General features: G+C 42.9%; 1 protein-coding gene across 1 annotated transcript in view; it reads left to right on the top strand.

Moving 5' to 3' along the window:
• The first annotated feature begins 13,760 nt into the window (after nt 1-13,760).
• Nucleotides 13,761-27,576, top strand: part of prkag3b (protein kinase, AMP-activated, gamma 3b non-catalytic subunit) — a 132,035-nt gene continuing 118,219 nt past the window's right edge. The window contains exon 1 of the mRNA XM_084315040.1: nt 13,761-13,986. Coding sequence (XP_084171166.1) covers nt 13,924-13,986 — 63 coding nt within the window. The 5' untranslated portion in view covers nt 13,761-13,923. The remainder of the gene's footprint in view (nt 13,987-27,576) is intronic.

Genomic DNA, 27,576 nt, shown 5'->3' on the forward strand with positions numbered 1-27,576 from the left:
TAATCTGGACGTTGTGGACAGCGACTCCTACAGGTCGGTTGGGGGACGCCTGCACAGCAGAGACAGGAAATGGCGGGGGTAGTGTAAGCCTCCCACACGTTACACTTCGCCAATGAGAGTCCGCTCTGGCAGGTGAAAAGATGTGACAGGCTGCCTCCTCGTGTACCGGAGGGGACACGTGATGCAAGGCTTCTATCCTCCCTACAACCGACCAGTGGGGGGCATATGCGAGCAACGTTCAAGACAGGGGAGAATTGGAAAACAGTGAAATTGGGATGGGAGAAAAATTGAAAAATAAGGAGAAAAAGTGGATTAAAAAAAAAATATGCCGTCGTGATCAGATTTACTGAATGTAAATGGTCACTGTAAGAGCCTGTGACCAGGGCCGCCTCAGGGGGTGTGCGAGCAGTGCGGTCGCACAGGGCCTCGCGGGAAGGGGGGCCTCGCAAAATAAAAAATAAAAAAGAATATTTTTATTTATTTTTTTATCTATTATCTTTTTTTTTTTTTTTTTTTTTTTTGCGAGGCCCCCCTTCCCGCGAGGCCCTTTTTCATCACAGACCTAAAATCTAGTTTTGCTTATATGCTTATATATTTCACATTAGACACGTTTGTAGAATGTGTCTGACTTGTTCCTGAGTCTGCAGTGACTCACTATTGGAGCTCTGGAGCTCTGCAGCAGACATACTATTGGTTTCAACGAAGGGAGTGGTTAAGTTACGATTAATGAAAATGTCATGACATTACCCCACTCTTCCTTCCTTCCCCTCCCGAATGTTTTGTTAATAACGATGTTTTTTTCCAGGCAAAACATATGTTACTTCACAACATTTGGAGATACGACATGTGCTGTGTGTGAATTCATTGTCTTGGTCGTTTGTGTAGCTTGGGTAGCGTTGGGCCGTTGGCCAAAGCTGTGTGTGGCCTGGTGTCAGTAGCCTACCTGGCTAGCCTTTAGCTGTCGGCCATTGGCTCCTTGCTGCTTTGTTTTCTCTGGTATAGACCCTCTTCTCTTTGGATTTAAGTGTTGATCTTTGTCCTTTTGGATCTATGTATATTCATGTTGCCTTTGTGAAGTTATCTTTTCCTTCTGTTTTGTTCTTTCATTAAAAGTTGAATATCCTTTAGGGGGTCATCTTTGCTTATCTCTCTCATACATGCTCTCTCTCTAACACACATGCTCTCTCTCTCTCTCTCTTTTTCTAACACACACAGTCTGCCTATGGCGGCCTTTCTCGATGGCTAGGCTGTGCTCGCTGAGTCTGTACCTAGTCAAGGATCTTCAGTCACAGTGCTCAGGTATTCTGCCACTGTGTACTCTCTGTTTAGGGCCAAATAGCATTTCAATTTCTTTCCAATGTGTCTCTCTCTCTGTACACTGTATATTGACTGTAGAACGGGAGCTCTCTCTTGCTCATGCTGATAGAAATTCGGCAAAACTGTGAGGGTCCACCTGTCCCTGGACCTTTCCCTGGACATTTCTCCCCTTTCCATCCTCCTCAACAGCCCCCACCCTTGCACAGACTTTCCTTTACTCCTCAACAGCCCCCACCTTTGTACAGACTTTTCCCAGCCCCTGGATCTTTGTTGTCACTACCCCTCCTGTTGCACTGTTTAAGTTTAATGTCTACATGTCTCTCTGTGCCCTTCCCCTGCTACATTGTCTCTTGTTCCCTTGTTATTTATTAGTTCACTGTTTTATTTCCCCAGTGTGTTTGGTATTGTGTTTTCCTATACCCCTGTGTTAGTTCTACCTTCCCTCTCAGGTGTTGGACTTGCTCTCTTTATGAGATTGTTCTTTGTTTTGTATTTTGCCCTCTGCCAGTCTTAAGCTGAGCTATTCCTTGTTTTGTTTTACTGCTGCCTTTGAAGTACTTTTGTTACACTTCACCCCTGGCTCGAAGTGTTCAAATTAAAGGAGCAGTGCTCACTTTTGTCAATTCATATATACCTCTCCCTCGTCTCTGTTTGCGCTTGGGTCCATTGCCAACACAATCTTTAACAGAATGAAGCCACCTTGTTTGGACCCAGCGAACAGAACGAGGGAGGCTTTGAGCGCCTTGGAGGCGTTTGGACTGGGGGATTTTCCTTTCTCCTCCTTGGGGGAGAGGAAGGATATGTTACGTCTGCTCTACTCTCTCAGGGAGTGGCACCCTGAGCTGGCCCCACAGCTGGAGGAGACGGGCAGACACTGGATAAAGTGCCTATTCCACCCTCCAGTCTCCAGCCAAGCCTCTACTGCTGGTAAGGTCTCCACCACCAGCATGGCCTCTACTGCTAGCGTAGCTTCGTCAGCTAGCACAAGCCTGATAGCTAACACTGCCCCTGTAGCAGTTAGCTTAGGCCCCGAACCTCTCACTGCTCAAGCAGCTAGCACAAGCCCGATAGCTAACCCTGCCCCTGTAGCAGTTAGATTAGGCCCTGCAGCTCGCACTGCTCCGGCAGCTAGCACAAGCCCGATAGCTAACACTGCCCCTGTAGCAGTTAGCTTAGGCCTCGAAGCACTCACTGCTCAGGCAGCTAGCGCAAGCCCGATAGCTAATCCTGCCCCTGTGGTTAGCCTAGCCCTTGTAGCTTCGACAGCTACCCCGTTAGCTCCTACTGCTAACAAGTCACGGAGAGCTAGAAAGTCTACGAAGGCTAGCTTAGCCCCTGCAGCTAACCAGGCCTCAACAGCTAGGACTACCCCGTCAGCTAGCTCGTTCCCTATGGCCCCTGTTTCTCTGGTCTCGGTTCCTTGGTCTGGCCCTCCAGCCACTGTTAACTATCCTGCTAGAACTGCCCCTTCAGTTATCAGGATGGGTTATATCCATGTTACTCCGACTAACACTTTAGTCTCGTCTGCTAGAGCCCCTGCTGCTAGCACCTCAGTCTCGTCCGCTAGAGCCCCTGCTGCTAGCCTCTTAGTCTCGTCCGCTAGGGCCACTGCTGCTAGCCTCTTAGTCTCGTCTGCTAGAGCCCCTGCTGCTAGCACCTCAGTCTCGTCCGCTAGAGCCCCTGCTGCTAGCCTCTTAGTCTCGTCCGCTAGAGCCATTGCTGCTAGCCTCTTAGTCTCGTCTGCTAGAGCAGTGGTTCTCAACTGGTCTAGCCTCGGGACCCAACATTTTCCTTAGTCATTAAGTCGCGACCCAAATTTTTTAACCACTATGATTTATTTTAAATATATATATATTTGCAGTAATAAAATCTTTCATGCACTGTTAAAAACATGAAATAAACACAAAAAAGTGCAACAAAAGTGCAACTAGGGCTAAAACACCAATGAAATAAAATAATACTAAATAATATGCTTCTTAGCAGACTTCTTAGCTTAACATAACAGACCTACAGTAAGTTTGGGGGAACTAATGGGATAACTGGGGTTGCAACAAAAGTGCAACTAGGGCTAAAAACACAATGAAATAAAATAATAATAATAATAATAATAATAATAATAATAATAATAATAATAATAATAATAATAATAATAATAATAATAATAATAATAATAATAATAATAATAATAATAATAATAATAATAATAATAATAATAAATAATATATCCTTCTTAGCAGACTTCTTAGCTTAACATCCCAGGGAACTAATGGGATAACTGGGGATGTTGTTTGCTCCTGACAAGAGTCTCAAAGTCTGGGGTGATGGTAGACAAAGCAACTCTGAGGTCATGCTCAATGTCCAATCTGTTCCTCTGCATTGTCTTCAGCTGGACCAGAGCTGAGAAGCCACTTTCACAAAGATAGGTAGTGAGAAAAAAACAATAACAAATAAAAATAATTCTTTATTTTCTTTTTAATTTAAATTTTTTTTTTACACACACATCCGCAACCCACTCAAAATGGCCCCGCAACCCACTTTTGGGTCGCGACCCACCAGTTGAGAAACACTGTGCTAGAGCCCCTGCTGCTAGCACCTCAGTCTCGTCCGCTAGAGCCCCTGCTGCTAGCCCCTTGGTCCTGTCTGCTAGAGCCCCTGCTGCTAGCACCTCAGTCTCGTCCGCTAGAGCCCCTGCTGCTAGCCTCTTGGTCCTGTCTGCTAGAGCTCTTGCTGCTAGCGTTTCAGTTCCGTCTGCTAGGGTTCCGCACGCTAGAGTTCCTACCCTCCGCAGCTTGTACAGGCCCTGCAGCTAGTTCTAGCCAGGTAGCTAACCCAGTCTCTACTGCCAGTTTAGCCCCTGCTAGAGCAGCTCTAGCTGCCCCTGTTCCTCCTCTGGTTCCCGGGGAGACCCTGACGTCTAGTCCGGGTCGTGCTCCTGCTCCTGTCCCCGGGAGGTCGCCTGCCTCCGGCTTCTCATCTGGTTCCGGCTCGTCATCTGGTCCCGGCTCGTCGTCTGGTCCCGGCTCGTCGTCTGGTCCCGGCTCGTCGTCTGGTCCCGGCTCCTCATCTGGTTCCGGCTCGTCATCTGATCCCGGCTCGTCGTCTGGTCCCGGCTCGTCGTCTGGTCCCGGCTCCTCGTCTGGTCCCGGCTCCTCGTCTGGTCCCGGCTCCTCGTCTGGTCCCGGCTCCTAGTCTGACCCGGCTCCTCGACTGGTTCCGGCTCTTCGTCTGGTCCCGGCTCTTTGTCTGGTCCAGTCCTACGCCCTGGTCTACGCCGTGGTCTACGCCGTGGTCTACGCCGTGGTCTTCGTCTGCAGGGAACCCCGTCCGGGGTTCTGCGTCCGGTCCCGAGTCCGGCGCCTGGAGGGTCCTCCGTCCGGTGTCCCGCTCCGGGCCTGTCACCCTCGCCCCTTTGCCCTCGACCCCCTCATCGGCCCTCTGTCCCTGCTTCCAGTTCCCCTCGACCCCCTCATCGGCCCTCTGTCCCTGCTTCCATTTCCCCTCGACCCCCTCATCGGCCCTCTGTCCCTGCTTCCAGTTCCCCTCTACCCCCTCTTCAGCCCTCTGTCCCCGTCTCCAGTCCTCCTGATCCCGTGCCCCGTCCTCCATTCTCCAGCCCCCTCTCCGGCCCTTTTCCTCTGCCCCATTTCTCCTATGCCCCTCCTGGGTTTCTGTCGCCGCCCCCCTGCCCCAGTGTCACTCGTCCCGGCCTTGTCTGTCCTGACTCTTTCCCCCGGACTCTCCCTGTGTTCACCTTCCCTGGCTCCCGGCCCCCTGTCTTGCCCGTTCCCGTACGGTCCTTTTTGACGTCTGGGAGCCGTCCCTGGAGGGGGGGGTTACTGTGAGGGTCCACCTGTCCCTGGACCTTTCCCTGGACCTTTCTCCCCTTTCCATCCTCCTCAACAGCCCCCACCCTTGCACAGACTTTCCTCTACTCCTCAACAGCCCCCACCTTTGCACAGACTTTTCGCAGCCCCTGGATCTTTGTTGTCACTACCCCTCCTGTTGCACTGGTTTATGTTTAATGTCTACATGTCTCTCTGTGCCCTTCCCTTGCTACATTGTCTCTTGTTCCCTTGTTAATTGTTATTTATTAGTTCCCTGTTTTATTTCCCCAGTGTGTTTGGTATTGTGTTTTCCTATACCCCTGTGTTAGTTCTACCTTCCCTCTCAGGTGTGTCTTGTTACCAATTACCCCCTTGTGTTAATCAGCCTGTGTATTTATGCTGCCTGTGTACCCCTTGTCTCCCTGTGGCGTCATTTCGTTTCCTGCCTTGTTCCCCTTGGTCTGTTCCTGCTGTTTTCGGATTAGTCTAGTCTCCTGGCTCTCTCACCTGGTAATGTTTTTGCACTGTCTTGTGACATGTCTTTTTGTTTTGTAAATTTTTGGACTTGCTCTCTCTTTATGAGATTATTCTTTGTTTTGTATTTTCAGCACCTTCTTGTGACGTGTCTTTTTGTTTTGTATATTTTTGGACTTGCTCTCTTTATGAGATTATTCTTTGTTTTGTATTTTGCTTTCTGCCAGTCTTAGGCCATGGTTAGACTGGTGTTTTTGTGGCGTTTTTTTATACGTTTTTGAATACGTTTCATGTCCCTATTACACAGAAATGCGTTTTTTGGCGTTTTTTTTTGGATACGGCTGAAACGCTAAATTGTGTTTGCGTTTTGGAGAACCGCTAAAAAACGCGCCGACAACAGCGTGTAGTCTGCATGAGCCGTTGTTGCGAAAACGCCCATGCGCAGTAGATACCATCTGCGTGCCCTTCCGGTGACAGCAGTCCCAAACCAAATAGCTGCAGCTACTATGTGTTGTCAAGTTATTGTTATAAGGACCCCAGTCCAAGCTACAACAGTCTGCATTCCCTTAACAATTGTTTGTATTGAGCCGTATTGTATTGTACCCATATGCAATATGTTAAATAAAGTTTACATCCATTAATTCTGCTAGCATTACCGATTGGCACTGCCACTGGATAACATGAGCTAGTGTTAGCTATCAAACCCTGTTAGCTCAAAGCTCCTCTTTCAACTTAACAAGCATTAAACAAAATGGCCCAGTCATCTATTCACCTTTGTTTAATACACACAGCGTTGTCTCTAATGTTATCTAACTCCTGATAGCTCCCGATATCATCAGTTTGGTGCTGGCTAAGTAGCGTGAGCTAACGTTAGCTTCTAGCCACAATGCTATACTGTTATAATGGCAAATTCCATTGACGTGCTACCGATCTTTTTCTAGACTAAACTATCCGCTCTTGGTGGTCACTTGTGTTGATGTTAGTTTTGTTTCATCAACAAATGACAGGCAGAACACACAGTGAATGTATCCGTTTTGTTTATTGCACTTTTATTAGGCTTTGCTGAAAAAGAATTGCTGCATTGGGTAAATAGCAAGATGGTGGCGCTCATAGGCACCCGCCTTGTTGATATTTTCTTTGCTGGAGCTTCCAGGAAGTGTATTGGCACATTCAAGTTCTGATTGGTTGAAATTGCCTTCATGTTCGCCACCTACTGCCACCTACTGCTTTGGCAGTGTACTACATCAGTGTGCTCAGGTGACAAAAACAAAAAAAAAACGAAAGTGTGACTCGAGGCGCAGGACGTCGCGGCGAAACGCGTATGACAATGAAACGAAAATTAAACGAAAGGTGTAACCGCAGCTTTAAGCTGAGCTATTCCTTGTTTTGTTTTACTGCTGCCTTTGAAGTACTTTTGTTACACTTCACCCCTGGCTCGAAGTGTTCAAATTAAAGGAGCAGTGCTCACTTTTGACAATTCACATCTACCTCTCCCTCGTCTCTGGTTGCGCTTGGGTCCATTGCCAACACAATCCTTAACAAAAACTTTTTAAAGATTCGCCCTGTTAAAATCTCCTGCGACAACAATGGCAGCATCTACGTTAGCTGTTTGGAGTTTATTTACCTCGTCGTGAAGCACTGAAAGTGCTGCCCCAGTGTTCGATTGAGGTGGGATATAGGCTCCGATCAAGATGACCGACGTTAGTTCTCTCGGGAGAAAGAATGGTCGACACTTGATGGATATATATTCCAAGTTTTCAGAGCAGTGGCTCGTTAATTTCTTCACGTTGCCTGGATCACACCAATTGTCGTTCAACATGAAAGCTACTCCACCAGCCTTCTTTTCCCCGGAATCTTCTGTTCGCTCTTTACGGTGTGTGGGATATTGTGGATATCCTGAAGAAGAAGGTTCTCAGTCAACCGAGGTTCAGTTAATAACAAGGTTTATTAACTGGACAGATAGAAATATACATAGTACATAGAGAGAATGGCTGAGGCTCGCGCCCCGGGTGATCAGCTGAATGACCCAGGTAGCGACCTTGGCCCTCATTTATCAAGTTTCCTCAGAAAATTTTCTATTTCCACACGTAAGCACAGAATTTAGAATGTGTGCACGCACAAAGAAAACGGGATTTATCACATGTGCGTACACAGGTCCTACGCACACCTGTCATGATAAATATCACCTTGGTCCTACGCCGAGGCTCGTGCACACTTTCACGTATTTGCATACCAAAACCGCCCCGATTAACCATATACGGTAATGGAACACCCCCATGAAATGTGGAAAAATGGACTAAACCGAGGGAAGCGTGTTATGAGACAGGCTGACAGACGTGTACACGTACGGTGATGTCGGATATGATATCTATTAACCATTGCTGCCTGGGCAGCGCAAACACTAATAAAGACCGTGCTGGAATATGACTGCCTTTTTCCGTTTTGTTTGATTAATACCCAGGGATTAAAGTTCTCCTCAATTTTATTCCAAATCGCGACGGATTTTCCGTCAATTTTCTACCTGCTGCATATGATTTCTAGAGGCATACAATCTATTTTGATGTCAGTATTGGGTAGCCTATATAAACAATAATACAAGAGCATATACAAGAACAATGAATCTCACTGCCATGCAATGTTCCCTCTAATTTTTTTTCGGTCTGAGCAAACAGTCAAACCTCCTGAGCAGACATCAGCAACTACTGAGCAACATACATCACCTTCCGATTAACCGGTTGGTTGATAAGCGGCGGTTTGTAAAAAATTATTTACCTTAATGTCCAACATAAAAATCAACACATTTAGCTGATACACAGAAATAATACAAAAAGGCATATATTCCTTAATAAAATATTTATTTGACCATTGACGATACAGAGCAACGTCCTCCCTCTTCTCTCTCCCCCTCTAAACCTCTCACCTTCCCCTCTGCTTCATTCCTCCTTTCTGTTATTCAGATACACATCATTAAAGAAAAGTCACTTGTTTCCAGACTCCTCTGGTCTGGTCTTAGTTCTTACTTAGTCCTTTCTGTTAGTCTGTGTGCACACTGCACATCAGAACACCTTCACATCAGAACACCTGCACATCAGAACACTGCACATCAGAACACTGCACATCAGAACACCTGCACATCAGAACACTGCACATCAGAACACTGCACATCAGAACACCTGCACATCAGAACACTGCACATCAGAACACCTGCACATCAGAAAATAGTAACTTGTTTACTCCTCTGTTCCTCAAAAAATAAATAAAATAATAAATAAAATAATCCAAAGGCAGCTCTTCTCCTCTGGTCTGGTCTTATAGGCTCTTAGCTCTTAGTCCTTTCTGTTAGTCTGTGTGCACCTGCACATCAGAAAAGAGTCACTTGTTTACTCTCTGCTCCTCAAAGAAATTAAAGAATAAAGTTTAAAAAAATAAAGTTATCCAAAGTCAGCAGAAGCCACTTCTCCTCTGGTCTTGTCTTAGTTCTTACTTAGTCCTTTCTGTTAGTCTGTGTGCACCTGCACATCAGAAAAGAGTCACTTGTTTACTCTCTGCTCCTCAAAAAAATGAAAGAATAAAGTTTAAAAAAATAAAGTTATCCAAAGTCAGCAGAAGTCACTTCTCCTCTGGTCTTGTCTTAGTTCTTACTTAGTCCTTTCTGTTAGTCTGTGTGCACCTGCACATCAGAAAAGAGTCACTTGTTTACTCTCTGCTCCTCAAAAAAATTTAAGAATAAAGTAAAAAAAATAAAGTTATCCAAAGTCAGCAGAAGCCCCTTCTCCTCTGGTATGGTCCGCTTCTTCTGGGAAACAGAGTAGAATAGAATAGAGTAATTAGTAATTAATCTTCTAATGTCAGATTTTTGCCAAGTTCAAAACACACATGTTTATGTTACTGTTAATACTGTAGTCTTGAAACTGTCTTGGTCTAGAAAATACAAACATGACTAAACAGAATTATGTTAATATTAGCAGTTCTACAACTGATAAAAACAAGCTCTTAATGATTCAGATGATAATTCCTAATGAGTGACAGACAGTATAACACGCACATATCTGATCAGGAACTAATATTTTACCTTATCTTTCCCGTCTGTCCTTCTCAGTTCTCCAGTGGTTGTACACCTTGTCCAGGCTGATGGTGGTGGCGGCATCGTCTCTGTCTGCTTGCAGCCTTGACTTGATTCGCATCAACTCGTCTAGATGTTCCACTTCAATACGATTTCTTGATGTTGTTTTGATACGATTCATCAAGCTAAACCCTCTTTCACAGTCTGCACTGGACGCTTGAAATGTCCCACAAATGTCAACAAGCTGTGAGACGTTGCTCAACTCCTCACATCTAAGTGTTGCAGCCACCATATGTGAGAATGTGCTGATTGTATTTTGTTTCAGTTTGTGTCTCACAATGTACTTTAAATCAGCATATTCACGGTTGATGGCATCCATAGACTCTGGGAGAAGAATGGCCTGGTATTTCTTTGCCAGAACAGCAACATCTGATGCTCCGTAGTCAAAAGTGATGTTGGCTGGACTCAATGCTGCAATGTCAAACACAGACCACTCTTTTAAACCCTCCACTGGAAAGCGAGCATCCAGGTGATCACACAGGCTGTGAATAAACAGGATCATATCCCTGGTAATAGTGTCCCCATCTGCTTCGGAGGCCCTCATCACCTCTCTGACCCTGTCACTCCACTGAGGCCCTGCATCATTCAGGTACTGTGAACGCAGCTTCTCGATCTTGGCTCTTGCAAGGCAATGCCCTTCCATCACTGTCAGGTTACATTTTTGGAGAGAAAGGCAGAGTTGTGCCAGCTCGCTCAATACATCTCCAAGAGCAGTGAGTGTAACCTTGTACTTTGGATCAATCAGCTTTTTGTAGCAGTATTTTGCCACTGGATCTCCTTCATCACCGACTCTTCTGCAGTATTCTTCAAGAACAGTGTAGTTTCTCAGAACAGCATTTACAGCTTGGTTGCGTGACAGCCATCGCACTTAATTTAAAGGCCTGAATGACAGTGTATCCTCATCAAGGACCTCTGCTAGTTCCTCAAATCTGCCCTTCTTTACTGCTGACCGGGAGAACATGTTGTATACACTTCTAAGAAGAGTTTCCACTTCTCTCATCAAAGGCACATGTTTCCAAGCATCATCAATGCCCAAGTCCTCTTTGTGGGCCACACAGTGTTGTTCTGTGAGATGTGGTATTTGGCGTCTCAATATAGCTGCAACTCCATTGTGTTTTCCTAGCATTACTGAGGCACCATCAGAGGTCAACATCACCATTCTCTGCATGTCTAATTCATGTTTGGAATAAAACTGCGTGATGGCCTCAACAATAGCTGGAGCAGTGCATGACGTTAACTGAATGATGGCACCAAACTCAGTTTTGTAGTTGACATCATTTTCCTCCCTGTATTTTATATACAGAACTAGCATTTTGTGCACTGTGATGTCTGTGCTCTCATCTACTATCAAAGTATGAAACGGGGCATTTCGAATATTGCACATAGTCTCATTCTGTACAATCGCATTGATTGACTTCACAAACTCAAAGGCATAGTTCTTGCTGCGCCAGTGTTCTGGGATACTCACATATTTTGCCACATGATCATGGATCTGTTGAACAGACAGCATCGATGCGTTCATTTGTATGCCGAGTAGTACATTGTCAATGAGCACTTTCACTTGCTGGCTGTCGGATCTGTTCTTTTGCAACTGCTCATTCATCTCGCGTCTTTCCTCTTCATTCTGCAGCAGCAACTCACCGATTCCAAGCAACCCTATTACGTCTCCGTAAAATTCCAGCAGCATTCTGGTGCATTTTGTTCAGAAGGTGGCGTTTGAGGTAGTCCATTTTCCACTCGCCCCATTTTTTCCCTTCAGAAAAGTCACCTGAAACCTTTGCCTCGCAACATGTTTTGCAGATAACTCCTTTCTCCTCCGAAAAAGAAAAAACATCTCCCAGTTGCACATGTTGTCCGTCTATTTGCACAAACTGTGCCAGCCATTCAGTCTTAAAAGAGAACACTTTCCTCCTTACTTTTGCTGGGTTGGCGGCGGCGATGTGAGTCGTGTTAGCTTTGTTTTTTTTATGATGCTGACTAGTAGTCGTCATTATTATTTTACCGTCTCTCCCGTCCGCGTGTATATTTTCCCTAACGCTATCACTTCCGCGTCGGCTGCTTGCAGATTGAGGAAGGGCCAAACGTTTAGGCAAATCACAGACGCCGATACTAAAACGTCTCTCTGTGGTGCCACTCAATAGGTTGGATCGTATCCAAGAGCTAGCTAACCCAGAGCATGAGAATTACGTGCATCCAAACAAACGTTTTTTTTTTTTTTTTTTTCACAAACGTTTCTGTGCACGAGATATTTCAGATGTGCGCGGGAGTATTTGGCCATGTGCGCGCGCGCGCATGGGCGCAGCTTAGGGGGAACATTGCTGCCATGTATGATGTAGCCTGCCTATGTGATCAATACATGAACTTGAATTCCATCATGTTTGTGTGCGGGAGCTCACAAGGCTGTTGTCACAATGGGTGGTACAGTAATAACAGTCTACACAATATCACGATGGACCATGCCATGTAGCCTATGTTCTATTATGACATTATCTGTGACGACAAATGTTCTAGAATGTTTGATTATGACATTAATAATAGTGTCAGCATGCCTATGATCAATAAAAACGCGAACTTGAATCCCATCATCATATTTACATAGTCCGTCCACTATCTTTATTACTTTGTTATTCCCCCCCCCCCCCCCATCTATGTAAAGCGACCTTGCATGGGTCTCTTGAAAGGCGCTATGTAAAATGAAGCTATTATTATTATTGTTGTTGTTATTATTATTATCATGTCTGTGTGCTGAGCTCAGTGAAGTTTCAACGGAGCGAGGTAATCTATTCTAATCAACAAATTGAAGTAGAAAGCATTCCGTTGTGGCCAATCTTATTTGGAAACATGACACAAAATAATAGTATGTCGCTTTTTATTTGAAACAATATTTAATGGCGTTTGGAGGTGGGCGTTCTGCTTCTGCCCCCCGTGCCAAACAAGCAAGCCAACCTCTTGTTCCTGCATGAGCCCGTTATAATTACACTACTGTCGCTATTTTACAATGAACTATAAGGAATTACGGGTCATACAGAAGTTGAACACGCCAGTGTTGGAAGTAATGCACGGAAGCTTATTTCCGCGTTGAAACTAATGCATGAGCGCATATGCCGTAGTAACGATATTCTACCACTGGGCGTCAGCTAAGCATGCTCAGAGCTGTGCGTAGACATAAGTACAAAGTCAAGCACAAGTTCAAATAGATAAATCCCACACTTTGCTTAGGAATGGTCGTACGCACGGCTTAAGCACATATCTGTGCGTACGTCAGGTTGATGCATGAGGGCCCTGGAATGCTGTCGGGAGGAGCCTTATATAGTTAAAAGGGGGGGGGGGGTGGTCCCATTTGATAGGTCAAATGGGGGGGGGGGGACACATGATAGAGGATAAAGGGGAGGGGAATGTCTTTACATGAGAGTTGGGGGATCAATATATTATTCCACAGGTGAACAGAGAAGTTCTCAGCCGGCTGTATGGCGTGGTTAGGGACGTCTGGCGCGAGCCACGTTGCGAGCCCGGATGTCCCTCTGGAATTTAATTCTTGCTCTGATGTCGTCCAGTTTATTCTCAATGGACTGGACGTTGGCCAGCGATATGCTGGGTAACGGTGTTCGATGAACCTTTGATCGTAGTCTGTTCCGGATCCCAGCTCTCTTTTCCCGACATCTCCTATGCCTGGGGGGGTTGTTTCTCTCCCGGTCATTGGATCTCTCCCTCCCTCCCTCTCTCTCTAGTCTAGTCCCCTGCCTGTCATAGCTCCCTCCCTCCCTCCCTCCCTCCCTCCCTCCCTCCCTCCCTCCCTCCCTCTCCCTCTAGTCTAGTCCCCTGGCCTTGGCCTGTCATAGCTCCCTCCCTCCCTCCCTCCCTCCCTCCCTCCCTCCCTCCCTCTCTCTCTAGTCTAGTCCCCTGGCCTGTCATAGCTCTCTCCCTCCCTCTCTCTGAATGCCAGGGGGTCGGGGCTCTTGGTCCAGATTTAGCCTGTTAAACAGACAGTCAAACCCAGCTGGAATAAACGGCCGTCTCTTTCTCGCTCTCAGCTTCTCTCCCTCCTTCCCCTCCATTCCCTAATTTTCTCCTTCCCCTGAGCTCCTCTCTCCTCTCAGCCCCCACCCTGTCTGTCAGTCTGTGGAACCAGGAGCTGTCAGATGTGAGTTTGGACCCGTGTATTGGATCTTGTGTAACGTGGTGTTGATGCCTGGTTCTTTGGCTCCTCCTGCCTTTCTCTCCTGCCCAGCCATGGAGCCCCTTCCTGAGGTAAGACACCCAGTCGACCGCTTTCTGTCTTGCTGGGCTGTTCTGCTGGACCTCTGTCTGTTGGTTTGAGTGTGGAAGTGGTTGCCAAGTAGGGAATGAGTGTGTGTGTGTGTGTGTGTGTGTGTGTGTGTGTGTGTGTGTGTGTGTGTGTGTGTGTGTGTGTGTGTGTGTGTGTGTGTGTGTGTGTGTGTGTGTGTGTGTGTGTGTGTGCGTGTGTGTGTGTGTTTGAGCATGTCTTTGTGAGTTACAAAGTGAAAAGTTCTCTATTCCACAGCACCACAGTGTCATGTATCCACATAATATTTTGTGCCATTTAGTTGTAACATGTCTTGTGCTTTTCGGAGGGCAGGAAGTGACTCTGTTTACTTCCTGGAACAAAGCTTAGGTCCTAAACAAATTCCTCTTCCTGCCAGAGATTTTACTGTTCATATCGTTTATATTGTTTATCATAGTTTATTTTGTTTATCATATTTCCAAAGTATCTCCTGGGAGGAAAACGGAATACTTTAGAGGCTTGGAAAACGGAATCACTTAAAGACTTAGAAAGAAACTCAATCACATAGAGGGTTAGAAAACTGAGTCACGTAAAGGCTTAGGAAACTGAGTTACTTAGAGGCTTAGAAAACTGAATCACGTAGAAGCTTAGCAAACTGAATCACTTAGAGGCTTAGACAACTGAGTCACTTAGAGACTTAGAAAATTTAGTCACTTAGAGTCTTAGAGACTTAGACAACTGAATCACTTAGAGGCTTTCAGACAACTGAATCACTTAAAGACTTAGAAATACAGCTTAGGGTGTATTTCCCTTCCCTCTGACTCTCTGTGTGTGTGTGTGTGTGTGTGTGTGTGTGTGTGTGTGTGTGTGTGTGTGTGTGTGTGTACACAGCCTCACTCTGAACATATCTCATTGTCACGGGGGACTAGACGTATTGAACCCAATATGCAGACAACGAGGCAGGCAGACAGGTATTGTCAAAACCCACTCAGTATGGATATATTTAATAAGAAGGAGTTGTCAGGTATCCAGGCAGGGGTCGGTAATCTAACGGGAGTCTCATACAGTCCAGGGAGCGTGCGCAGGGCAGGGTCGTCAGACAGGCAGTTGTCATACACGGTTTTCAGGGTCATCATACGTTCCGGGAAAAGGTAAGGAGAGTTGTCAGGCAGGCGGAGGTCAGAACACGTTATACAGAGCCAGAGATCAGGGTGAAGAGCCAGGTATCAGACTGCGGGGAAAGGAGGACAATAAAGGGTTAGGCATGGTCAGAGAACAAGGGACTAGATAAATACACGAGAGCACAATAACACGACTAACTGGGAAACACGAAGTTACGATCTGGCAGCATCACGACATCTGAGGCAGGGTTATATAGCTGACGTAATCGGCCCACAGACGTCAGTCAGCTACTCCGCTGACAGCTGCACACCTGAACTCCGTACCTGGTGAGAGAGAGAGAGAGAGAGAGAGAGAGAGAGAGAGAGAGAGAGAGAGAGAGGGGCAGGGACTGTGACACTATAGTACTGTAGCTCTTTATCATCAATAAAACACAATATATCTAACATAAAAAAATTAAACATTGTTTTAGGGAAAGTGTTCTCACTGACCGGTCCCTGTATCTGTGACATGTTCCAGTGCATCATCAACTTGTAGATGATGTCAGCCGCTCTTTCCAGTTTACCATGGGGTTTTCTGCAGGATATCAGTCACAATATCAGTCAAGATATCAGTCAGTGGATAAACAGGCTATACCAAGAGCTTGGTGTAGAGCAGAGGGAATCCTAAAGTAATTACCAAGGAGAAGGAGTCCTAGCTGTTAAGCCATTTTTTATCATATCCCTCCTGAATGTAGAAGGTACGGATTTCTTTAATAGAGTGGCACAGAGCACTGTAAACTGAATTGTTTAATAGACACCACCGTGCAGAAAGCAGGAATCCCAGGGTTTACAGGATGCATAAAACACACTAGCATGAAATGGCACCTGATTCATGCAGCCAAGATAGAGATGTGGTATTTTTAGACCTGGCAAATGTGTTTGGTTCAGTACGACATAGCCTTATTTGTTTCTACTTTTCATTTCTTTAGAGTGCCAGGGGTGATTGTAAACTTGGTGAAAGCATACTTCCAAAATATTATAATGTGTTTTAGTACTATAGATTTTACAACAGCATGGCAGAGACTAGAGATTATTATGACAGGGTGTACTATATCCCCACTAGCATTCACAATGACGATGGAAGCAATTATTAGAGCCTCAAAATGGGTGGTCGGTGGGGAGAGACGGCAGGGCGGGCTGTGCCTCCCACCAATCAGGTGCTTACATGGATGACATGACATTAGTGACCAGGACAACGCCTTGTACAAAAAGGTTACTAGAGAAGTTACATAAGAATCTCAAGTGGGCTAGGATGAAGATTAAGCCTAGTAAGCCGAGAAGCATTTCATCAGAGGGAAGGTAATAGAGAGAAAGTTGTATGTAGATGAGGAGGAAATTCTATTGATGAGACCCAAGCCAGTGAAAAGTTTGGGTAGGTGGTATAATTAAGTTGAATAATTAACAGATAGTGAACAGATTGAGCAATTTAGGAAAGATGTTGTAGAGGGCATATGAAGGATAGAGAAATCAGAGCTTCTAGGCAAGTTGAAGTTATGGTGATTGGTTTTTCCCTAAGTTGATGTGGCCATTGTCAATATATGAAGTGGCAATATAAAAAATGGAAAGGTTGGTTAATTTGTCTATTAGGAAATGGCTGGGAGTTCCTCTGTGTATTAGTAGTGTGGCATTGTATGGGAGATGCATTCTCCATCAGGGAGTAAAGGTACAGTAGTTATAGACATACAGACGTTGTAGGTAAGGTGGAATCAAGCGTAAAGCAGGTCCCACAGAAAGCAGGCACATAGAGGAAGGGAAGTAGTGAGGTGTACAAAGGCTGTGGCCCAGACCAGAGCCCTTTAATTAAGAGTTCCGCCACTCCGACCCACTTTCGTTGTTATCGTGGAATGCGGAAGTAAAGCGCCTCAGGGGTGGTCCGTAGTTCAAGTCTCAGCTCAACGCCATGCATTTTCATTGTTGCCGAGCGGAACTCGCTGGTAAGTTTACTTTACTTTTACTACTTTGTACATTTTAACGCATTAGCAGACCACTCATGGATTTAGTCAATATTGGTATTCTATGTAGCAAGCTTTGGTTAATGTTGATCGTAAGTTAATAGCTTGTTAGATTCTAAATGCAGTTAAGAACGTTACCATACTGACGTGACGTTGGCCTAACGTTATATTTACCAAATTATTTGCAGTTATTATATTGGTGTTCATTAGTTTATCATTGTTTATTAGATTTATTGTTAAAGTGAGCAACACGAGATAGACTGGTCTTCATATAAGGTACAGTAAGGTTATAATATAGACAATAACACATGACACTAGATAGACTGGTCTTCATATAAGGTACAGTAAGGTTACATAATATAATATATAGACAATAACACAGTGGATACAGACCTGTCTGGCTATCCTCTCGTGGTCTTGACTCTAATGAGAGACGTGTCCCAGTCATTTGGAGTTGTGAGGTTGATTATTATTAGTAGTAATGTAGTTTGTATATTATTAGTAGATATGTAGGTTGTATATTATTAGTAGAAATGTACAGTCTCCTCCCCACTGTATGTATATTTCTCTCCCACCCACCCCCTCCTAATGTACAGTCCCCTCCCCATCATATGTATATACTCTGTCAGGATCTATGGGTAACAGTACTGTATATTTGAATACCGTTTATGTCACAAATGTATCAGTACTAAATACCTGTATGTCCCTATGCCACAAATGTCATGTATGTTGTGTATGTCATAAATGTCAATATGAATTGAAAATGGGGGACCCTGATGTAAGGTACATTTTATTTATATAGTGCTTTTCCAGATTAAAATCACAAAGTGCTTTACAGGCAGCAAAAGGTTAATCAGAATAGAATAACCACACATGTTACATCACATACAAGATTGTAGAATACTTCAAAAAATAAATGAAGTAAAATACAATCACACATACACACGTTATATATACCACATACATGATCAATTAAAAGCCTCACTGTATAAAAAGGTTTTTAGACCTTGTTTAAAAGACTGCACACTAACAGCAGACCTGATTTCATAAGGTAGCTGATTCCATAGCTTGGGTGCTACGAAGCCCGGTCACCCTTGGTTTTCAGTTTGGTCCGGGGGACGACGAGCTCTCCTTGGTCGGAGGAGCGGAGAGCCCTATTAGGGCAGTAAGGGGTTATAAGCTCAGCAATGTAGCTTGGGGCTTCACCCTTTAAAGCCTTGTAGGTGGTGAGCTCAATTTTAAAAATAAAAATGTAAACAAGACAAACGTCTTTCTCTGGTCTGCATCCCCTTAACAATTGTGTGTATTGAGCCGTACTGTATTGTACCCATTCTGCAACCTGTTAAATAAAGTTTTCATTCATTCCAGGAGCCATGCTGTTGTCTGGTAAGATGGAGGTCGTTGTTCCTGCTCCACCATGAATTTCAGGCCAGCACTTGTTGCAAAGAACCCGGACACATTGAACCTGTTGTGGAATATTTTAAATGAGTCAAACAGTGAAACTGTAGAAATTCAGATGAGTCAAATTGTATCAAAAATAGAATAGTTTATTATCTGTTTTTATGGCCATAGAAAGATTATGCACAAGATGTGTGTTGTTGTAGAGTGCATGAGCAACTCCATAACTCTATCTCCCTGTTTTGTTTTCTAGGATAAATTACCACTATAATGACGTGCGTGTGTCCAGTCTGAGGTGAGCAGCAGTCGTGACAGAAAGGCCCTAGCACTACAAACAACAGGAGTGGAAGACTGGACCTCTACCTGGACATATTATAGGCCTATAATAATAAAAAATGTGTGGAATGCAATTGCTTGCCTTGTATTTTTTATACTGTTGACCAAACTTCTTTCTTGGCTTAATTGAGTAGTATCAATGGTTACAGTATGAAATGTAAATGCTAAGAAATGCAGAGTAAACAGCTTGATATGATATTCACAGCATTTTCACATGTGCATGTATAAATGTCTTATATAGCATTAGGATGTGTAGAAGCACAAGTCTCTCTGCCACTCCCCTGAAATGCTATTATATATATTGAATATAAATAGCCCACATATAATGTGGGCTGATTAATACAATGATGCTTGATTGTGTAACAACTGGTGATATGGCTAATGTAAAATAAGTCATAAATCTAATCATAAATGTATAGATGTAGGCAGTACTGTATCTGTATGTCATGCATGTCATATATGTTACGATGAATTGAAAATGGGGGACCCTGATGTAAACAAGACGAAAGTCTTTCTCTGGTCTGCATCCCCTTAACAATTGTATGTATTGAGCTGTACTGTACTGTACCCATTCTGCAATCTGTTAATAAAGTTTTCAATCAATCAGTCAGCTAGCACAGCTAGCATTTAACGTTCGAAATTGCCGTCATCGCCTAGTGATATAATGTAAATATTAAAGTAGCAGATATGTAAATGATATATCGCAACAGTGATCAATGCACATTGTATTAATAAGTACCAAAAATTGCTGTAACAGTAGTAGCAGAGCCGTATAATTAGTTCTGCCGTTCTGTACCGTTGAAATCAAGTTGACAGGAAGCCAAATTGGAACTACAGGTAGCTCCGTGAACCACGTGATATCCTGTCGGCGAGATCAAAGCGTGTCGCAACTCTCAATTATACGGCTCTGGCCCAGACTAAGCAGGGGCAGTGGATGTACTGGGGAAGTGTAGAGAAGAGGAAGATTAGCTGGAAGGATCTGTGGAGTATGGAGGAAAATCGTATACAATTCCCAGTCAGGATATCAGTCAGGATACCAGTTAGGATATCAGTCAGGATACCAGTCAGGATATCAGTCAGGATATCAGTCAGGATACCAGCCAGGATACCAGTCATATCTAGTTGCAGGCATTGACATAGTTGAGGTAGTGGATGATGCTGCTGACTGATGCATCCTGACTTCACACCTCATAAAAACACAACTAGATACAAGGGTATTAGCAGAACCTGTAAAACATGCTTTTAAAGCTGGCATCTTTTGAAGTCACCTGCTGTCCTCTCATATTAAACTGGGTCTGACTCTCTTTGTTATTGTGTTAATGTCATTGTTTGTTTGTTTACAATTGTATTTTTGTATACAATAGAATAATTTGAAGAATTACATGTAGGCCTATAGTAAATTATATTGTGTACACTGCAGCAATTGCAGGCTATGTTAATGTTACCAAATGTATCTCCCCAAAACGGCAGAATAATAATAATAATAATAACTTTATTTATATAGCACTTTTCATACAAAATGCAGCCCAAAGGGCTTCACATTACATGATAAAAGAAAGATAAAACAATGAATAATAACAGATAAAAAAAGAACATAAAGTAAACCACACAGTCTAAAATCATAAGCAAAGAAAATGGATAAAATCGAAAATTTATAAAAAGAGTTGCTAATTAAAAGCAATATTAAAAAGGTAAGTTTTCAACTGTCGTTTAAAAATGTGCACTGAGCCAGCTTCTAATATTTTTTGGGATTGAGTTCAACAGCTGTGGTGCATAGAAATTAAAATCAGATGTCCCAATTTTCCCTTGGGGCACCCCAGGGACATTTAAAAGACCAGCTGTGGAGGACCATAGGGCTCATGAGGGGACATAGAAAGACAGGAGATCAGAAATGTACGAGGGTGCTAAATTGTTAAGAGCTTTAAAAACAAGAATGCCCCTTTAAAACATACAGAATAACTAGACGTCAGGATGATGCAAAGTTTGCAAACACACTGTAGCAATGTGGGTGCTGCCGTCCCCTTAGTGTCGGACTCAGTACTGGATTTATTATATTTGATGCCACTTGATGCCGACACACAAGATTCGTACAGAGTACTCACTGGTAAACTTACAGCCACCCTGGTTTAACTCAACTCAATGTACAAAAATGCCAACAAAAGTGTAGGCAGCTGCCAGTCTCTTTTGGGTCAGGTTGGTCAGGGGGCTGGTCAGGTCTGCGAAAGCGGGGATAAACTATCTGTAATAGCCAAGAACTGCCTTACCTGTGGGGGTGACAGTGGCTCAGGAGGTAGAGCGGTAGAGCGGTCGTCCGGTAATCGGAAGGTTCCCGGTTTGATTCCAGCTCTTCTCGACAGCATGTCAAAGTGTCATTGAGCAAGACACTTAACCCCTAACTGCTCCCGATGAGCAGGTTGGCACTTTGTAAAGCGCTTTGGATAAAAGCTGTTATATAAATGCAGTCCAGTCCATTTACCTCTTTCTTGGACTTGTGAGGCATTGGAAGGGAAGTGTGACAAATTGGTAGAATCTGTAGAATAGAGAAAGCAGTGTTTCCTTGGACTCTGGAGACGAGGGAATCTGCCCATAGCTCTTGGTCAAATCCAGTGTTGTGAAGAAGCAAGCTGTGTGTAACCGACCCAGGAGTTTGTCCACGCAGGGCATCAGGTTGGCATTGAATCGTGATACGTCATTCACCTTGCAATAGTCTATACAGAAGCACAAAGACGCATCCTTCTCCAGGCACTGTGGGACTCTTCTATTACCTCCAGCAGGGACGTGCACAAGACTTTAGAAAGGCAGGTGCCCGGAATCATAAAAGGGCATTAATTAGTAAATGTAATGCGGGCGCGCGCAGCGCGCGAGCCCGATTTTTGGGGTTAATACAAGTATATCATGGTACATTCAGTTTCACCGATAGATGTCACCAAAACTACATAGTGTCCCTTTAATAACACAATATGCGCTCCAGACCAACAGCTGCGAGAGAGAGAGAGAGAGAGAGAGAGAGAGAGAGAGAGAGAGAGAGAGAGAGAGAGAGAGAGAGAGAGAGAGAGAGAGAGAGAGAGAGAGAGAGAGAGAGAGAGAGAGAGAGAGAGAGAGAGAGAGAGAGAGAGAGAGAGAGAGAGAGAGAGAGAGAGAGCTGCGTGATTTTCCTGCACTAGCAGCAGCAGACAGGGAGGGGCTGGCGACGTGTTTCACGAAAATATACAGTGCACTGCAAACCCGACATTTTATTTTGTTGGGCAAATACCTTACCTGATGTGTACTCTTGCTTTGTTTTAGTTGAAATAGTAACTGTAAAAAAAGAGGTCTCGACTCGAGTGTGAGGGCACTGTGAGCTCAACAACAGCTGGATATCAATTTCCTGTTCAGTGCACTGCTGGCCCTGCGCGGTTTACATGTTGGCTGGAAGGACCTATTATTTACGAGAGGGGTGGCATTTCTCTCACTTTCTTTACCTAATATTTAGATTCTATCGTGACATCTTTCATTTGGAAGGGCAGGGCAGTATATATATATGTGCAACTGTAAAAAAGAAAAAAAAAGAGGGTGGCATAAAAAGGGCACTTTCTAATGAGAAATGAAAAAGGCAGGTGCCCGGGCACCCCTTCACCCCTATGTATGCACGTGCCTGACCTCCAGCATGGCCTTTCATTCTTTATGAACCATTTTTATTTGGCGCTCAGGTAATCTATACGGTGGTGAACACACCATCACACCTGGGCAGTGGCGTCGCGTGGGTAATTTTATTTTATTTTTTATTTTTTTATTAAATATATTTTTTTACATTTATTTTTATATTTAAGCCAAGCAGTCACCATGTACAGTATGGCTCGGCGGCCAGTCAAACCAAGCAGTCACCATGTACAGTATGGCTCAGCGGCCAGTCAAACCAAGCAGTCAACATGTACAGTATGGCTCTGCGGCGTTACTACCATGAACAAAACAAAGCCAAGAGAACAGTTATATGACGTCATAGCTTACGCTCTGCGCTGCCTAGTGGAACATATCCTAAGGTGACCATATTTTGATTTCCAAAAAAGAGGACATGCTGGCCCCAGCCTCGAGATACTTAATGATACTTTGCACAATCGAAGCGAGCATGGCCACCTTCATTTCACTATGTCTTGTGTACTGTACTGTATGTGATGAATAAACCTCTTGAATCTTGAATCTCTACTCAAAGTTTACTCAAAGATGCCTTTATTGTTTTAACACATGCTTGGAAACATGCACCCAGAAAAGCGGCCTTTTTTTATACTTGAACTTGAGGACTGCATACTTTTTTTGCAAAGCTTATCTTTATACTTTATGCTTATAGCACATGCATAAGCCTGGTCTCTTTTGAAAGATAACATTCTGAAGTTTCGTACACAATAAAGACAAATCACTTTTAGTGCTAATGAGTAACATAGGGCTGAACATGAGTTGAACTTGTGTAGTCACGTTTTTGTGTAGTATAGTTGCAATATTCCAAAATAATATATATATTTTTTGTATAAGCTGGAAAACACCGCAAATCCATAGCCTGAAGGGACATGGGCCTGAAGGGACATTAACGTGTGTTGTCGGGCCTTACAAATACATTTGATTTTGATTTGATTATCAATAAGGTAGGATATCTGGAACACACAAACACACTATTTTTTAAATCACATGCCATGAAACTCTGGGACCTGGCTGAATTTAAGACTGCACAAATCATGTTTAAAGCACGAAACAATTCACTCCCGGGTAACATCCAAAAATTCTGTTATAGAGAGGGGGGTTACAATTTAGAGGAGAGTCTAACTTCAAGAAACAGGCTGTTCATTCAACAATGTATGTATATTTCAGTTTGTGGAGTGAATATGAGTTGCATAAGATAATAGAGTGTGAAGGTATACTGAATACTGTCTATCTGTATGTCATGTATGTCTGTTATGATGAATTGAAAATGGGGGACCCTGATGTAAACAAGACGAAAGTGAACACTGCAGGTGAATAGGGTAAAAAAAATTAACTAATAGATATCACAATGAAACTTCCCCAGTTGATTACTTATATTAAGACAAGACTTTTTTGTATTACAAGTTTTCTGAAATTGTATGTTTAAATATGCAAATGAGGCACGATCTACTTAAATATGCACTAATTTGCATATAATTCCAGGACAGAAATCTGAACATTGGATAAAGCCATTTTCAAAATTATAGTTTCATTTTGTTGACATATTAGAGCCAAAGGTTATTACAGAGGGGATTTTGGATATCTCTTTTTATCACTCCATAAATCAGAAAATACTCCATTCAGTCCATTTGTATGGTAAAATTCCATATTTCGCCATGTTTTTAGGAATAAAATGTGATATAAATCAGGGTATGAATGCGATATCAACAAACCCTTCTGTAAATACCTTCAGAACATAGATATGAATAGAACTGGAAGTTTTGGTGTATGTGAGTGCTACTGAAGTGGAGATTTCTGGCTCAGAGTATGAGGAAAAACTCTTAAAACTCATTTTTGGGAAAACACATTCAAAGTTCTGTATTGTAAAATGCCATACTTTTTTTTTTAAACAGATATTTACAAACACAATACCTAATCAAACCATTAGTAATAGACAACCTAAACACATGTCTGATAACTGAATAATAATAATAATAATGATGTTATTGAACTGAACAGAACTACACACAGGCTACAAACAGTGTAGTACAGTGTAGTACCCCCTAATAGGCAAAAAATATTTGAATAGATATCACTATGAAACTTTCCCAATTTGTTATGTACATATAAACTAAGAAAAAATATATTGCAAGTTTTCTGAAATGTATGTTTATATATGCAAATGAGGCACTTCCCCATTAAATATATGCACATTTATGGATGCAATAAGGCAAAATGATGTAAAATAAACAACTAAATGTGTGTTATTGACGTTTTATTGTCACTAGTTTCATAGAAGACATGTTTAGGAAGCAAAATATAACAAAATCTCAAAATCAACAAAAAAGGTATATTTGACTATTCACCTGCAGTGTCTCGCCTTAACAATTGTGTGTCTTGAGCCGTACTGTATTGTACCCATTCTGCAATCTGTTAATAAAGTTTTCAATCAATCAATCAATCAATCAATCAATCAATCAAGGGGGTAGGAATACATACGTTTACACATCATTCTATATTCCTGCTTGTTTGTTTTTTAATCTGTTTATTACTTGTTTTTTATTATTATTTATTTTCAATTTATGTTCGAAATAAATAAACGCATTCATTCAAGATATTGTGTGAGCAAAAGTATAGTTAATTTACTCCCTCGAGTCTGGCCCCGCACGGATCTCGCAGCTGTGCCCGCACAGTGCAATACTCCAATTCAGCCATTGGCAATTCAGCCATTGGGTGGGTGGCGCTGCTGAGCGGCACTCACAGCACGGCCGTCAGCGCGCGGCCCTGAGAGCGAGCGCCGCTGGCTCTGCGGCTCTGCAGCTGCATGCTTCTCTGGTGATAATCTGGCGCGCCATGTAAAAAGTCGCACGCCTGACATATCGGCATGTAACTCGAGAACCGAGGCACGGATTTGGGTCAGATGGCATTCGAACGGCAACGAATAGCGCTTTAATTCGGCAATTTATATGTTCGGCGAAAAATGCAGTCCCGAGCCTTCAGATGCTCGCAAAGGGCCGTGAAACTGAAACTGAAACTGAAACTGAAAAACAATGAAACCCCGGACATTGCCATGAATTTATAAACCCCCCCCCCGGCAGGGCCGGACTGGGGAAATAATTCATACCGGGAGATATAGCGCGAAATATAGCCCCAATCAGGCCACTTTTTAAGTGGGGGGTCTGGGGGTCCCCCACCCGGAACATTTTAGTTACAAAGACTTAATTTCCTGCATTGTGGTGAATTTTAGTGCATGTGAATCACAAACTAATGAGCCAACAATTGCTTAGTACAATGTACTGTTATGAACCTCAAATAAAACTGTTGTGGCACTAGCAATGGTACACTCTCCACCTTCAAAAAGAAAAAAGCAAGAGCACAACATATTTAATTGAGTGTGAAGGTATACTGAATACTGTCTATCTGTATGTCATGTATGTCTGTTATGATGAATTGAAAATGGGGGACCCTGATGTAAACAAGACGAAAGTCTTTCTCTGGTCTGCATCCCCTTAACAATTGTGTGTATTGAGCCGTACTGTATTGTACCCATTCTGCAATCTGTTAATAAAGTTTTCAATCAATCAATCAATCAATCAATCAATCAATCAATCAAGGGGGTAGGAATACATACATTTACACATCATTCTATACTCCTGCTTGTTTGTTTTTTAATCTGTTTATTACTTGTTTTTTATTATTATTATTATTATTTTTTTTTTTTTAATATATTTTTATTTCATTTTTTGGAAGAAAAGGCAGGATATATAATGCACATACAATGTACATATAATGCACATAAAAACATACATTTAAATTATTTGCCAATTACATGCATTGGCTTGCCCCTTGCCTCATTTAAAATAAAAAACTCCTACCCCCTAACCCCTGCACCAACCACCGTTGACAAAAAATAAATAAAATAATAATAATAATAATAATAATAATAATAATAATAATAATAATAATAATAATAATAATAATAATAATAATAATAATAATAATAATAATAATAATAGTACCCCCCCCCAACCCACCCCGTCATAGGCCTGAGAAGAAAATTAATTGAACAAAAATGTCAACAAAGACCAAGAAAATAAAAAAACTAAAAGGAATTATACAGATATAATTAGTTATGTCCTGCTAGCTATATATTGAAGGTCCTAACTTGATAGAGAATATGGTTCCAGCTATCTATTGTTTGATATCTTGCCCCATTTAATCTAGCTGTAGAAAGCTCCATTGTTACAACATCAGCTAATAACTGTTTCCAGTGATTAAAGGGCAGAGAGTGTGGAGCTTGCCATCGCAGCGCCAATTTTTTTTTGCAGCAGTACTTCCTGCCAGCCAAAATCGTCTCTGAACAATACTTAAAGCTAAAGAATCATCATCATTAAGGAGAAGTAATTTGGGACAACAGGGAATATGTTTTTGTAATAACAAAAACAATTACATTTGTTTATGTAATTCCCAGAAACTTTTAACTGTGGGGCATTCCCACATCATATGTGTAAAAGTACCAGTAGTATTTAGAGAACAAAGTGTACAGTTAGGTGACATAGCACGTCTCATTCTATAAGCTTTCTGGGGGGTTAAATATGTTTTATGGACAAAATTGAAATGAATCTGCTGATGATTTGGGTTTCGTGATGCCATAGTAACATTTCCCCAAACTCTGGTCCAATTGATAGAGTGATGGTGTTCTAATCCCAATTCTGTGCTCCACGATTGGATAACAGGTATTAACGAAGTACATCTTTGTGATAGATCTTTATAAATTATTGTCCTTTGGAGAGACCTGCAGTTTTTTTAGAGAAAGTAATTAACGGGTGAGTAGTTGGTTTGGTCCATGGAACTCCATAGGCTCGCATAGCCGAGCGGAGTTGTAAATATAAGAAAAAGGAGGTGCCAGGTAAGTTATATGACTCTTTCAGATCTGAGAATGTTCTTAGACCATTGTCCTCCATAACATCGCCAAGTACATGAATGCCACAGTTGGACCATGATTGAGCTACAAAACTGCGGCCTCCGCTAAGCAAAAACGGGTTATGAAATAAGGGAGTCTGTTCATGCCACTTAGTATCCCAATTAAGTAACTTTT

The sequence above is a fragment of the Notolepis coatsorum genome, assembly GCF_963971535.1.
Source record: "Notolepis coatsorum genome assembly, chromosome: 5".
Taxonomy (NCBI): Eukaryota; Metazoa; Chordata; class Actinopteri; order Aulopiformes; family Paralepididae; genus Notolepis; species Notolepis coatsorum.